A 16218-nucleotide genomic window follows, 5' to 3' on the forward strand; every position below is an offset into this window, starting at 1 on the left:
GGGGTGCACACATATTCTGTGTGCTCATATTCTTGTGAAGTCATAGCAGTCGCTTTTTTCCCCCTTTTTTTGGGTTAACCCTCTGAGGTCAAAGTCATGTTATCCCACCCTGCACTTTGTGAGAGCAGCAGCAACCATTGCCAGCAAACTTTGCAATATCAAACTAAAACAAAATCCTGAATCCCAAATATCTGTTGAGATGATCTAAAATATAAGACTCAATGTGAACACTTTTGCTGTTATATGGATTATTTTACATAGCTTAACAATATCATTATCACATCAGAAACCTTCCATGTAACTGCACTGTTAGTATATAGTTCACACTTTTAATACAAACTGAAACAGAGACTCCGTGAGGCTGCGTCTTGCTGCAGGGTCATCTTAATTCAGTCATGTGATTTGGAGATGTCCCTTGACTCCAGAGGGTTAAAGTCATTTGCAATACTTTCCTTATCCTCTCACAGAAGCATCTCCCCCTTTCAGTCATTTTTCATCTTACCTTTTGACCATCAGCCGTTTTGTCCCTTTGTGATTTCTTTTTCATGGTTTTGAAAAACATGCATATACATGTATTCGTCTTTGATGTAACAGAAAATATATATCCTCCATGAAGACTTTAATGCATGGTATAAAAATATGTTGCAATGATAATGCAAGGACGATTTTAAATTTAAAAAACAAAAAAGTTCATGTCAGGGTCTGTCTGGGGAAAAAAAGCAGTCATAACATTTATAATCAAATATGAATTTAACCCCAGATACGATCTGACCCTGAGTGTGTGCAATAACCCCCCCAAACCCTCATTTTTTCTATCTCTGCTGCTCTGCTTTCCTTCCTAACAGGGTGAAATGGGAGAACGAGGTGAAAAGGTAAGGCGCTAATTTGGATCTTCGGACATTATTGCTAGCGTCAGTCTGTTATCTCATCACCACGACTGCAGCTCTGCCTTTACATCTCCCAGCTCCAGCTAGTTTTTTGGGTTTTTTTTAAGTTGCCTCCCTTCTGTAACTTAGCCACCAGTGAGTCAGTGATTTAGTGAGTCACAAAAACTGCACCCAGCTTCACCGACTCCAGGCCGTGAAGTAAACCTAAGAACAGACCCATAAAACAGCTTCACAGAGGAACGGCAGCTTTATTCCCTCTGTTCTGTAATTGTAATGGTGCCCTTATTTGCTGTTGTTGGACGGCAGCGGGGTGGGAGGTGTGAAACACTGACCGGGATGACAGTGCAGCGGGCTGGAGAGTTAAGTGATGACTTATCGTGTGTGCTTCATCGACCACAAAACTGGCCCTCGGGCAGTCGTTGTCAGCTGGATCAGTTCTGAGCTGAATCAGAGACAGTGTCTCTGTCGCTAACACACCTGGCTTGCTGTAAAGATGTGACAGCATCTCCTAGCAATCCCAGTTCACAGCATCGTGTGTATCCTTTACCGCGATGCACGAAAAAAGGTCAAAGTGAAAATATTTTTTTAGCACAATGGATTGAAAAAGAACACGAGCATCCAGTGTATCAGTTCGTGTTAGTATGAACCTGGTTCTGTGCTTTGTCGACTCCTGGCCGCTTGGCTTTGCCACAATTTCCACGTCTTAAACATCGTGACCAGTTTTCCAGAAGAGGGATGCATCTTTTTCAGATCATTTCATCAGGTTGCAGGAGGGTAAAGAGGAAACCACATCCAGTTAATTAAGAAAATTCTGACAAAATAAACAATTTGTTCTGCAGATTTAATTTTTTTTTATCATTTCCAGTCATATAATCATCCTGAGACTTGTCAGAGCACTAATTGGGGTCCTGACCTTCGGGTTTGGAAGAGATGCCATGTGGCAGGCCAGCGCTGCTAGCAAAAACGGCACTTTTTGGCTTTGTCGATTCAACTTATGATAAATTCCTAAATGGAAAAATAAACAGCAGTTTGAAGCATTGAAGCTGTTAAAATAATCTCGTTTTCTTGAAGTTCTTTTTTTTTTTTTAATAGCGTAACACAATGAGACACCCTTTGATTTCATATCCTTGGAACTGCAAGGCGTTGTTTGATTCGCGGTCTAATCTTAATATAAAATCATGGGGATTTATTAAAAGTGAAATCACCTTTTCCCTGCCAGGCAGCTTGGCTCAAAGTACTCTGAGGTTTTATTTTCAGAGGAGTCAGACATGTTAACATTAAACACTTGTTTTTTTTCCTCATTAATTAGTCAGCAAGCTAATTAAAAAAGAAAAAAGGCTTCTAACAGATAAAAAGGGAAAGTAGAAAGCTTGTTGCAGTTTTTTTTAAATATATGTATATATTTTGACATCACAACAGGGATAACTTACAAAGACACTCATGATTGCAAATCATTGTGTTTCCCCATTTAATTTCATTTGATGAAACATGTCATGTTTCACTACATTTACACAGTCGGGATTTATAGCCGTGCTGTGATACGAAATCCACTGATAAAACAAGAGTGTAGCAACATTTTACAGAGTCTGTGAGTCTGCGTGCTTTGAGTTAAGTTCTAACCAGCGTGCTGACATGCTGATGCTGAGCAGATAGATTTACCAGCTTGGTATCGTATGCTAACTGTTGCTATTTAACAGGAAAAACAAAGTACAACTGAGAGCCTGGGAATGCGCGTAGAGTGTGCATTTGAGACATGACAGCCTCTTGGGGGTGTAGAAAAAAAGCTGGCTCACCAGACTTACTCATTTGAAGGTTATTCCAACAACGAGACATTCTCCTTATAAAGAAAACTACCAGTCAAATGGCTTCCACCGAGTCATATCGTGGATGGGACGAGCTATGATCCCGGCCGTACAGCAAATATTGCAAAAGTTGGGAGTTAAGAAGTGAAGTTTATCACAGCTCTCAATGCAGTGAGCTTAGGAGCTTCGTAACAGGGCATCACCTAAATATTACATTTATATTTGAACTTCATTTGACGGCTAAGTGATCAAAGTGAAGATAAAGCAGCAGCTTTGCTCCAGTGCAATCACAGAAGAAGAAGAAGCTTGTCCTACTGTGTGCTAAGCTTGTTAAAGCAATCATGTTTCATGTCATGTACTGTCAGCACTGACTCATTCCTGCGTCCAAGAGACTGAACAGGTTTCTGTGATGTCATTGCAGGGTGATTTGGGTGAGGACGGACCGAAAGGTGAACCGGGAGAGAAGGTATGTGAAATCCTCTGAGTTTTTGTTCTCTTTTGTTTATGTCTTGGACGCTGCACAGGGAACCAACAGAGAGGCTGTCGGTGGCCAGAAAACAGTAAAAAAAAGTTAACGTCAGCCTTCTGAGGAGAACTGTAATGTTCAGTAGAAACAGCTGGGGTCAAGGGTCATCAGTTGTACTGTAGTCAAGGCTGCACATAAGCAGTCATCCTGGCACTTGATGTGTCCTTTGTATTTAATGTGGACTTAATTGCTATGCTACGCTGATGCTACATTTTCTGGTTGGATGGTTTCTGCATTAATTTGTTACCATTTATCTTCAAGACAGCTCTGCTGGGCAGATTGTTCAGAACTAAACTAATAGATTCATGTTTCTGTCCAAAAAGCTTTTGTTTTCGGGAAGAGTTTCTTTGCTTTGTATTAGCACACTGACATCATATCCAGAAACACATTATGCTTGCCATGCTGCCTTCGCTCTTATTATTTTCTTTAAGGAGCATTTATGAAAATAGGTCACAGCCTCATTTGTATTGGATGACCTCTGGGCAAAATTTGGACCTCTTTACTCTTCATAAGTTGTAAAACATTTCAGAAACAAATCAATTATGGATAGAAATGAGCTATTTTTTGGGGGGGGAAATGTTGATTTAGCTTCTCACACTAGTGGGGAACAATAAAGATTCTCCTTGGAGTTGCCAAAGAAACTGAAACGCAGTATCTGAGGGCAAAATGCTGTGATGTATTATACACCAGAGGTGCTTATACAGAGTTAGGTATAAAAACAAAATGTAACCGATAAACCGGCAGCAGACCAGAAGCCATGTACTGAAAATGTCACTGCCAATTTATTGCTGTTCGGTGCAGAAAAACTTTGATAACTTCTCATTTTATGGGCACTGTGGTTTTTAAAACTCGGCAGCCAAGAAAGGACACCATTGGAGGGAAACAGATGCAGGATGTCATCTGTGGAAAATGAGTGAACAAAAAGGAAAAGAGGAGGGCGATAAAACTTTGCAGCTCAAGCACCGCTTTGATCTAGTTTACCTTGGTGCAATAAAAGGAGAGAAGATGATGGATTTTTGCTTCAGGAGTGAAGAAGAGTAAGATGAATCGGATAACCACGGGAATTCAGACTTCTGTAGACGATCACCTGCCATTCATTCGGGTGCACACTGATGCGTTTCACAGCGAAAGGCAGACTACAAATAATTATGATTTCTGCCATGTTTACGATGGATGTGGATTACCTCATCTCAGACGGTCAGCATCAGGACGTAAAAATGAGTGTTTTGTTTAACGTAGCGCACAACATATGGCGAGAGGAATTCGAACCAATAGACATCCAGATGAGTTTACCAGATGTCAGGCACACCGAGGGCTGATTGATTTTCAGTGCAAGTGAAGGGAACGTGTTGCCAAGCGGAGCCCCCTGTCATCAGAGTTTTGCATCTGATCACTTTCTCTTTTATGATCGTGTTGTTGCTTCACGGGAGGAAGATGAAACCAGAGAACAGAGGGACATGGGAGGGAAGGAGGGCATCTTTAGTCGTCCATGCTGAAGATGCCAAAGTTAACAATACACAGCACGCACTGCGGGGAAAGTGTGGTAATGTGAGGTGAAAGGTGAAGCAGCGAAAGCTTCGCTATGGTGAGCAGAGAGACCTCGGGGAGTGCAGAGAGAGGGGGGGAGAGAACTGGTGGTGTAAGCAGTCTGGCTGTGCTTCGCATGATACAAAGGGAGATTGTTTTGACTGTGGGGGACCTGTGAAGTGTGAAAGAGACTAAATGACAGGGCAGATATACTCTGACTGACATGCTCACTCGCTCTTAAGAGCAGGTTAAAAAGCTGACATGCTGAGGACTCCAACAGCTCCAAGTAGTCTTGAGTTTAGTTTCTTGTTTGTATAAGCTCATGTGCGGATAATGTAATTGAATTCCATAGAAATATACCTTGTTTTCCAGGTGTTTATTGAAAACATTGCTGTAAATAAATAATTTGCTACAACTAGCTGCTGACAACCCCCATGGAAAGGAGTATATTCACTAAAATGTTGGAGAGTAGTTGCTATAGGTTGCTGGGTGTAGAGCATCATCCAAAGCAATCGCTAGAAGGTCTTCAATACAGAACCACATATCTCTATGCAATCAATTTCATTTAGCGACTGGCAGCGACCAAGATCAACCACATGGGAGCTGACTGGGGAATGCATATTTTTCTCACCTAGAGTTGTCAGGGAGTGGCAACCCCAGGTAATCCCTGACCGGTTGGCAAGTGGAGGTTTCTACGTGTGGCAGGATAAAAATCGGTTGCTGGAGGTGATCCACCAAAAATCTCCTTGCGGCTGCCTTGGTTGTTAGCAGATTGCTTCGGACACCCATTTCATAGTAGATACCAGTTTGCCTCCAATCAAACTGTAATCAAACTAGTAAAAATTGTAGTCAAACTTGTAATCAAGTTACCATAGCAGCTAAAGTTTGCCCGAGTTATGAGCAATCACGACCATCATACGTGCAAACAAGGCAGTCGCAAGAAGGTTTTCATTACAGGACCGTTTACCTCTATGCAACCAATTTTTTCTAGTACTAAAAGCAACCTAGTGCAACCACATGGCAACTGGTTGGGGAATACACATTTTTCCCTAGCAACCGGAGGTTGTAAGGGGGTCACTAGCTTCTCTTTTAGCCTGCATGTGTGGGAGTTTAATTTAAATACTGGACAGTCATCAACTACTCAGCAGTTCTTCAGGGAATGCACACTTTTCTCTAGTGACCAGGAGTTACCAATCTCTGTGACTAGCCTCATATATACGAATTATAAAAAGTATATAATACTGCAAAATGCAATATGGGGGGAAACATGATCATACTAAAACATGCGTGATCATAAGTCATGAGCTAAATGTAGCAGGGGAAAAGTAGTAGGTAATAGGTATGTTAATTGTACATAAGAAAAGCATCTGTGTAATTATACTCACTTATGTTCACTCACTGTTTAGTATACATTTATATAACACATTACCTGCTCTGTTGTGTCCGTAAGCCATCATTAAGCGTAGAGAGAAATGTTTCTAACAGCCCCTGCATGTCCATTTTTGGCCTCATTTAAAACAAATCATTACCACAGTTAAAAGCTTTAGTTCTAAACCATTTCCTTCTGATGCATTCAGCCTAAGTATTTAAGTAGGTGTGAAATTAACAGTGACTCTTCTTGCTGAAAAAGTTGGACCTCACAAATTGAAAAATACTTTAAAGTTGTTTTCTTTTTTTAATACACAAAATCAAACTTTGGATTTTGTTTTGGGAAGTTCCAGGCTATGAGTGCTTGGCTCTGGCCAGTCTGGCACAGCGGTTGGTATAATTTTTGAATCCTAAGATCCGGTCCAAGCTGTTGTGAACTGGCAGCATTTCAAATACTGGCAAGGCCTCTCTGCCCTGGGAGCCAATCACAATTTGCATTGCCTCACATATATCTTAACTCAGGGACAGGGGGTAATATTTAGCCGGGGCCCGCTGAATTTGGTCATCACTGCTAATGGCTGTAATGTGGAGTAAGACTCATATTTTGATGACTGCGGTGGTATTAATTAGTCACAATTCAGCCATGCCTTCATTGCTCAGCGATTAATTCTGCGCTCATCTCATTCCCCAAGCAAACAGCTGGAAAATGGCATGATTTACTAGGCATACATTTTGCGCCCTTCATGCTATTATCTCTAAATGCCAACGGGCAGCGACAGGTCTGGGTGCCTGTAATGAAGTGGAGCTGCGGTGACGGCTCTCCATCTTAGTCTGCTCTGCGGCTAAATCGAACGCTGTAGCCTCACCGTGGTAATTGGCCCAGTTGGGACGTGTCAGCACTCTGCGCCACACCTCAGCACACCTCCCAGCTCCGCCGCTTTTTCCATCTCATACTCCTACATTTGGAAGAGATTAAACTCTCTCTTGGTCAGGGCTCTCGTTCGGCTTCTAGAGCTCGGTGTCACTTGTGTTAGATCGGTCACACCAGCGAGCTTCTTGCTTCAGCAGCCGAGGAATGAAGGCTCGATCGCTTTTGCAGCATCCTCCTTGTTTTCAGGGCTCTGCTTCACACGGCCAAACTTTACAATCTATTATGTAACGTTTTATTTCTCCGCAGTACGAGCGCATTACGATCCTGCTGTGATTAATTATGTGGAAACGGTTAATTATGCTTGCATATAGCCCACTGATCATGAGCGTCACAAGGTAATTTTGTTGTTGTTGTTTTTATTGCTAAAATTGTAACAGTTAAGTACAAACGTGGCACCTTTACCCCTGCCGAAAGCAGCAGGTGTGAAGACACAAGAAAGTCAGGAAAATGGGCCCCTGTCTCCTTCTTTAGTATATATATATATTTATATATGTTTTAAGATGAAATAAATCCATGTTGTCTCCTAAGTATTTGGCCAGAAATATTTCTATTTAATTGTGTAAAATGATTTAAAAGCTTTTTTTCTGTATTTTTTGTAGTGAACTGTAAAACTTCATCCATTTAGATCTTGTACCCCAATAAAATATAAAAGACCTTGTGAAAATGTCCATTTATATATATTAAAAAGTGGAATGATGAATTTTTAAGATTGGGATAGAAGCACCCCTGAGTATGCAGCGAAACCCAGCTGTAAACAGTAACGCAGTTTATTGTGTGCAAAAAAAAAGAGCCACAATTAAACATTGCCTTGTGTGCTATGCATCATAATGACTCCCATAAAAAGCTGAGGGCGAGAGGCATTCCTTCAGCAACTTCTGAGCGCGAGGCGTATGTGTAGTGAAACCACAGAGTCCACACCAGAGCTAAAGACCCAGCCTCCTCCTCCCCACTCCTTTTTCCCACCAACCACCCGTAATTAGGCTTATTGGCCCCTTGTTTTATGTCTGTTTTTACTGTACACTGCAGTAGTGATGCAGTGCATAGAAAAAAAGGGTCTGGGTTCTTGGTGTCTGGACAGCTTTGCTGGAAAAATGTGATATAAGTAGCTCTGTCTCCTTCTAGTTCCGTGCCATATCTAAGGAGAAGCAATGAACAAAGCTTTCAGTGGTTCCTGTTAGTGTGCCTCCTTAAACACCTTCACCTCCTATACTGCTGTGGATTTCTTCTTATTGTATATAGTGTTAGATTTCACCCTGCATGTCATCACCCCTGCCCAGCTGCAGGGTAAAACTGAAACGATTCCCAGCACCGTAGTCATAAAAATGCTGTCTCCAGCTTTTGTGAAAAGGTACATTCTCTGTTTAGAATAGCAAACAAGCTGCTCTTCAAATTGTGTTTTCACCCAGTTTTATCCAGTCAAATGCAGCAGTTGTGAAATTATGCTCCGCATTGTTCGGTAAATGGGTTTCTTTTCTATAAGTCAGCATTTTGTAAATGTAATTGCACAATAATGTTGACTCCTCACAGACAAGCCCATCGACTATTTTAACAGTCTCTGTCACTTTTTGTTTTGCCTTTTGTGTCTTTCTGACTTTTCTTCTGTGACTCTTTCTTAGGGAGATGCAGGCTCCTCTGCAGCAGGCATCAAGGTGAGAGCTAAGCTAAAGCCACTGTCATTTTGTCCTTGATTTAAGATTTTTAAATGGAAAAATGTAATTCATTAAGGTCCAAGTTGTGACTGTGTGTGCATCTACAGGTATTTTTTAAATAGGGTTGACTGTAGACAGCAGAAAAAGGACAGATGTTCCTTGGTTTGTTAACTATCCTTTGGAGCATTAACATCTGGCATTTTAGCCTTTACCAGCTTGGCTTTTTGGCTTCTGAACTCAATATATTAGCATAACTGGCTGGAGTGCTAGTTTATTAGCTAGTGTTAACTAAACTACGCTAAAAAAAGCAGTAAAGCATCAAGTGAGTTTAACTTGTTAGATACTGATCTGGTCCGTTAAGTAACAGAGGGGGTTGTTAATCAGTTTCAGCTGCTTTGGTGTTAATGACATTAACAACAGGTGCACTACAGGGGAACAACGAGACAACCCCCGAAACAGGAAACAGGTTTTACAGATAGAGGCCACTGACAGTTTTCTGACTGTTTTAGTTTTGCATTTTGTGTCTGTATCGCTGCTGGTAGCGTGAGGCGATACCTGGACCCTACAGACGTTACACAGATAGTCCAGTTCCTCCAGGATGGCACATTGTGATGTGCCACTGGCAGAAAGTTTGCTGTGTCTCCCAGCACCATATCAAGAGCATGGAGGAGATTCCAGGAGACAGGCAGTTAGTCTAGGAGAGCAGGATGGGGCTGTAAATGGTTCTTAACCCATTATCAGGATCAGTATCTCCTCCTTTGTACAAGGAGGAACAGGATTAGCACTATATAAGGACTGCCAGACCTACAAAATGACCTCCAGCAGACCACTGGTGTAAATGTCTCTGACCAAACAATCAGAAACAGCCTTCATGAGGCTGGCCTGAAGGCCCGACGTCCTCTTGTAGTGCCTGAAACGTTGTTCAGCATGACAGGTTTAGTGGTGGATCAGTGATGGTCTGAGGAAGCATATCAATGGAGAGGCATACAGAGCTCTGCAGGCTAGCCAACAACACTCTGGCCTTCATTAGGTATCCTAGGTATCATTAGGTATCAGGAAGAAATCCCTTGGTTCGATTTTCTGAACCAGTGCTGGTGCAGGTGGTCCCGGGTTCCTCCCAGTGCACAACAATGCCAGCCTCAAGTGGTGAGATTTCACAGGCAGTTCCTGGAAGATGAAGGACTTCACTGGCTCCCACACTCACCTCAGCTAAATCAAACAGAACATCTCTGGGACATTATGTTTGTTTCAATGAGAAAATTAGATTTTCTCAGATTGAAGAACTGACAGGAATGCAAAAGGCGAGAGAGAGACGGGGAAACTGCGGGTTGGCTGCTCTGAGCCAAAGGGCATGTGGGCACCCGCTCAACACAGTGAGCTAAACCAACGCCCTTCTCACTGAGATTCTGTTAAATTTTTTAAGTATAGTTTACTTACCAGACGAATGCTAGCCTGTGCTACTTTCATTCATTTTAATTGGATTCAATAAGGAAAAAATGGACTTCCATTAGTAAAGCAATAACACAATAATGAGCTACAGTGTTACTCTATGAACAGGAATAGGTAAGTGTAGTCAACATGAAAGAAAATAAGATTCAGATAGCTATACGTACTTGGATCAGGGGTCTTTTTTGTTACCAATTGAAACTAACTACTAAGATTAAGAACTTATAAAGGACTTTCTGTTAATACATGCAGAACAGAAGTACAGATAGTTGGTGGTATTTTGAAATCGGTCACACCGGTTAAATAGAAAACTCTTTACATGTATTACAGGGTGAACCTGGAGAGCCTGGAAGAAGTGGACTAAAGGTAACGACTACACTTTGCTACACCTCATGGCTTTTTGATACACAGCATAAAGGAAGTAGTACATAATTGCATGCAACAGTCATAGTAGTATGGTTTTAAATATACCGACATATTTTACTCAAAATATAACTCGACCAGTGAATAGTTTTAGGAAACCTGAGTGTATATGAAAGTCTATTTATTTTTCATCATTGTGCCTGTACACATCGAAACTTTTGCAAATTAGAAAAGCTCAAATATGGACATGCTCATTCAAAACTCAGCCGAACGTTACTGTTTAAATGGCATTAAGAATGCAAGTTGACCTTCAGTACATCACAGCCCTTCACTTCACTTTAATTCAGCTTGATTGTTGTTTAGAGCCAGTGTAGGGTCTCCAGTTTCATACTAACACCTCTGGATATACTAATCTTCTGGATTTTTCTCTTTTTTTGGCTCCTTGTTCTTGTTTCCATGTTTCTGCGTGCATTTCCCTTAGCTCCAACCACAAGGTCACCCTATTCTGCTGCTTCAGTTTTATTGTTCAAGCGATATTCGCCACTACGACCTCTGTTCCCGGCCGTTGTTTGTTGTAGTGTTTGACATACTTTCCGAGGCAACAATGGCAGCCAGGAGAATGTTGCTGAAGAAACAGCTTTTGTTGAGAAACTAATAAACAGTCACGCCGAAGAAGAAAACTGAGCCATTGTCCGGCCTTTGACCAGACTTCTGCTGACATTGCACCAATGCCTCATGTAAATTACACTCTCAGTCTCTTTTATCTGTTTGGACAAACTAGTTCCAGGCGACAGAAAGGTTGTTTTTTTTAGCAAGTGCCTCTTATTTCCTGCTTTGCCGCCAAGTAAAATTGTGGCCTAACTAACTTTTAATGCTTAATCATATTGTTCGTTTTACATCCTGCTTGTGCTGACACACTTAAAAATTGGGGTTTTTTCACATAATAATGTCACAAGATTGAGTTGTTGTTTCCCATTTAACATCACCATTGGGTGGCACTCATTTATTCAGCTGTCAACAAGAAGGACTTAATTTTTTATAATGCTTTCATTAGCAGCAATCGCAGTTTACAGCCTCCTCTCTGATCCCCCGAGTGCCATTACGATTCATTATTCTTGAGCGGCGCTAATCATTTCTTTTCATATGCCATAAATCCAGTGGTCATAGTTTTCCCGTTAAGTCAGAAATTTTTATTTTGAAAGTCTCAAAGTATTCTCATCGGAGGATTGGGGGGGGGAGCCTGACCTCTTGAGTTTTCCACAGTCGAATCAAATGACTGCGTTCTCAGCTTGACAATCACCCGACCTTGATAATAGAAAAATACGCCAACTCTTCCTACGCTGCCAAACTCGGAGGACCTTGAAGCCGTGGCAGCTTTCGCAAACAGCTTTTGCAACTTTAACCCAAAGTATCAGACGATTTTTCCTTCCAGAAACCCCGAACACTTCACACCTGCCCAAACCAATAAAATCCTAAAAATGAAACTCAGTTGCACTTTTTGAAGGGTTGACAAGTACTAATCGCGCTGTCAAGCCACGGCTGCATGAGTTGGTCTGAAAGTGCATGTGCAAGTACCTTCTGCTGATGCTTACCACAAGCGAATGACGGTGAAAATACAATTTCTGGACAGCGGGCAGCTTTTCAGAACCACGACAGCTTGATAGACAGAGGAAAACACAAATAGAAAATAAAGCATAGAGCTTTTCAAACCCAAATGAGGCTTGACTCAGCTTAGCTTGGCTTGGCTGTAACATGTCACACTCTTCTTGTGTAGGGAGAGCCAGGACTTCCAGGGCTGCCTGGACTACCAGGGATAAAGGTAAATGCTTCGTGTTTTCATCCACCCTCCCATCAGTGTTGTCCCTGTCCGTCAGCTTCAGTCCATCTGTGGTAGAGTACACATCTGGCCTGCTGTCACGCCGTCGTGGACCGATCTCGCTTCTCCTGCTTTGTGGGGATTCGCACTTCAGCTTAGCAGTAGCTGCTGCGAAGCGAAAGTGAGGAGTTTAGGCGAAATGACAAAACCAAACAGTCTGAGCTTTTGATCTAAAGATGCCAGCGTTCAGCAGGAAAACTGTCTCATTAGGATTCGTGAATAACACGGAGGTCCATGAATTAATGATCGAATGCTGCTTAGCAGGCAGACATTTCAGTCAACTTCCTGACGGTGGCAATCAGGAGGCTCAATGTGTCAAAAGTGCTGCTCGTTAAAAAGAGGAAGTTTAACTTTTATTTGATTATTCCGGGTTTTTTAAAGCTACTGTTTTCCCCGTATCAAGAGCAGATGGCGAATCGAAAAGCACAAATGGCGCATGTTAAAGAAAATCAATGCACTTGTGGACCATTAAGCTTAAAATATAACTGTTGAATGTAAGGAATGCTCACACGGACATGGAGATGATGGTGCTTGTTATGCCTGTTTTGTTCTTTTCTTTTCATATGCTTGGAACGTGCTGGGCTTGTTAAAAAAAGGCCCTTTCATTTTACACTTTATATACTCCTGTTTTGACTTAAGAGGCCTGTATGCTTGATGGATTCTAACAATATTTTTTTGCTAACGTAGCACTCGGCCTTGCACTTTGTTCTGCTCTCTGCATTCTTTGCTGTTTATCCAATCAAAGTTTAAAGGTTTGAAAGCCAAATGTCCATTGCCTCTCTGAGGGCTTCCAGAGTGCCTAATGTTCTCTAGGTTGCAGATGGTGTAATAATACATTCCGGTTAAGTAATTTCCCAATCAAATGTTATGTAAATCAAACCCAGTGTCGCACTTCATGCTGGACCCTCGCTCCTCATACGTGAAAGTGCAAATGCAGGAAAATTGGAAGCGTCTCCGTGAGCGGCGCAGACCCTCTTAATCAGAACGCTTCTGCGTGCCCCGATGAGTTTCTAACAAGGTCAGTCATAACGTCTATTAGGATTCATAAGAGGGAGAGACTCGTAAATATATGAGGAACCAGGGGATAAATTAACCAGCCACTGATAATGTGTGTCTGTGAGTGTGATTTATGCATGAGTGCGCGCTTGTGTGCGCGTGCAAGTGTGCGAGCTGTAAGTGCATGCCTGTCATTATAAATGTGTTTGCTCATGCATCTTGTGTGTGTGTGTTTAGTGCTCATTAGCAGCGCTACATGAGAGACGCCCAGTGGAAAAATTAATAATAGCTGCTCGTGGTTGTGTTTTTGTTTTTGTTTTTTTTGCGCAGGGTGAGCCCGGGTTTCTCGGTCCCCAGGGTGAGCCTGGGCTTCCAGGACTCCCAGGAACTAAGGTGGGTGATTTCAGCTCGTCACTGTGATGTTGTTTATCACAGCGTGGGAGGTATTTTCTGCTCCGAGTGACACGCTGAATATTACGAGCTGGTAATGATGAGACGCAAACACTTTGACTGATGGTTATCACATCCTATCAGCCCGATCATCGGTGAAATCGCGAATTCCTTTGAGTTTCTGTTCTCATTACCCTTCATTATCGCTTTCCCCTCAAGGTGATTAAACCTCTGTTGCTTCAAAATGTCACTTGGAAGTGGTCAGAATGAGATAATCCTCTGCCGCTACCTTTGAGTCCTGACATTATCACACTGCGGAGCCAGCGGTGATAATCCAGACATGCAAGAGTTATTGCTCGTGCTCATGTCCTTTTGCATCGGGCTGTTTGCAGTGCGCAGATAACTGAGATATATTAGCGTTTCGCTGTCCTCTGGCATATTTCTGCTGCTTAATCAAATGTCAGGCAGAGAGAAGCTAAAAAATTGGCTTTGTAGAAAAACAATTTGGCTTAATGTTTATTCCATTTGAGACAATCAGCGTTTTACTTGCTTTTTTTGTTTTCAAGGCACACTACACATAATAACATATCAGTAATCGTTTATTATTAAATCCTTACTGAATCGATGCTGCTGGATAATAACTGCATCCCGCTCGGTTTTTAAATATAAGTATTAGACACTGTGAAGCTCGAGTTTTACCACGTCTCCCTCTATTGGCTGTTTTCAGTCAAATCAAAATTCAAAATTAAGAACGTGCATTTAAATCATCGACTTTAAGGAAAAGGGTTTCACTTCTTTGTTGTCGATTTCCTCGGCCCTGTCACATCTCATGTCTGCCTCGTGCTGACTCGGCATCAGTATTTACATTTCGCCGTTTGAATATGTTGAGTAAGCGAGCTCGTGAAAAGGCTGAGGAGTCATGCTGAATATGTATGACATGAGGGGAACCGAAGGCGCGCCTCATGTTCAGAAGATGCACCGCGGGCCTTGTGCTGACATTAAAGAGGGAACTCAGCTTTGATCAGCAGTTCTGCATGACACCTTGTTGCAGGAGAACAATAGTAACTCACCTCTTCTTCTCCTTCTCTTTGCATAGGGTGAGAAAGGTGACCACGGACCACCAGGGAAGGGGGAACGAGGAGAGACGGGACCCACTGGACCAAAGGTCAGCAAGTGAAGGGCATAAGTGTGCATTCATGCCTGTGCGTACGGTATGAATTATTAAAGAAATAAGTCGCTGAAGCGAGGAGTCTTTGGAGCTTTTCAGCTGTTGCTTTGCTGCCATCTAGAGCCTCTTTGAGCCAAACACACACGGCAAAGTTCTCCAAGTCATAAATCAGATAAGGCGATGCTTAATCAAGACTTCATGTTCTCTTTTTGTTAAACCTGGCTAAAACATTATAGTCTGTGATAGGTCCGTGGCTTTCCCTGGAGTGCGTGCAAAGTAAACCCAGTGTAAATGAGGTTGCCTTTGTTTATGTCTGGTGCTGCCCCTGCAGGTAGCTTAATCTCCAGTCTAAACTTAGACGACACAGAGATCTGGTTCACATCCTATTACATGCCCCAGAAGTGAAACTCATCCTCTGTCAGCGACACAGTTCAAATAAACACGTTCTCCACTTCTTGGCGGTTGCAGCGTATTAAAACCTGGTTATTTTAGTGGAGCTCGAAGCGTAGCTCTCACAGGAGGAGTCAGAGAGGATGATAATGTTTCCTTCAGGAAATGTGTTTTTAGAAATGCGTAATTTTCTTTAAACCCATAAAAGTTTTTAAAAAGGGTTTGTTTTATATTCTTCAACTTTATGTGCATGTCTGAAGTACTACACGTTAGTATCCTCTTCACCTGTGTGTTTTTTTTAAACGTGGCAGGGTTCACAAGGAGAGGCTGGTACACCTGGCCCTAAAGGGTCAAAGGTCAGTACAGCAGATTTGTTTTCTCTACACTGCATGGGAATTAGTTGATCCTGGGTAAAAGAACCAGCTAAATGTATTTTCCAGTGATCTTGGTTTGTTTTTTTGTCCTGAGCTGGTAAAAATGTGAAAACACTAAGAACTTAATGATCCTTGTTAAGCGTGTTGTTTATAAAAACAATCAGATTTACAGGTTTTAATAAATGTTGGAGGAGTCTTTGAGTTGAATGCAACACACATCAGATTAAATTAACAACATTTAAACGAACTCACATAAATCGGTTGCACACACAAATTTAAACTCCACCAACACTTTAAACTCCTTCAGTGTAATAAGGGCGAAAAGCTGAACTTCAGATTTTAATTTATTCTCATTTATAATTAATTTATTCAAGCTTTTATCACAGCTTTTGAAGCTGTAAAGAACATAGATATTATTTCATCAAAGTTGTTCTTTCATTCTGTCAAATGCAAGCTGTAAATACTAAAAGGCCTCAGCATCTATAAAAATGTAAAGTGTGTGGCTGAAGGCGTGACGGCAGTGTG

General features: G+C 41.8%; 1 protein-coding gene across 9 annotated transcripts in view; it reads left to right on the forward strand.

Moving 5' to 3' along the window:
• col25a1 (collagen type XXV alpha 1 chain) overlaps positions 1 to 16218 on the forward strand; it is a 152997-nt gene that overhangs the window by 120255 nt on the left and 16524 nt on the right. For 8 of the 9 annotated variants that reach the window (XM_082527625.1, XM_082527623.1, XM_082527624.1 and 5 more), the window contains 8 exons: positions 846 to 872; positions 3111 to 3155; positions 8658 to 8690; positions 10467 to 10502; positions 12274 to 12318; positions 13702 to 13764; positions 14858 to 14926; positions 15631 to 15675. In XM_082527625.1, coding sequence (XP_082383751.1) covers positions 846 to 872; positions 3111 to 3155; positions 8658 to 8690; positions 10467 to 10502; positions 12274 to 12318; positions 13702 to 13764; positions 14858 to 14926; positions 15631 to 15675 — 363 coding nt within the window. The remainder of the gene's footprint in view (positions 1 to 845; positions 873 to 3110; positions 3156 to 8657; positions 8691 to 10466; positions 10503 to 12273; positions 12319 to 13701; positions 13765 to 14857; positions 14927 to 15630; positions 15676 to 16218) is intronic. The other variant, XM_082527620.1, reaches the window with a different exon arrangement.

Source organism: Aulonocara stuartgranti, assembly GCF_965226115.1.
Source record: "Aulonocara stuartgranti genome assembly, chromosome: 3".
Classification (NCBI taxonomy): Eukaryota; Metazoa; Chordata; class Actinopteri; order Cichliformes; family Cichlidae; genus Aulonocara; species Aulonocara stuartgranti.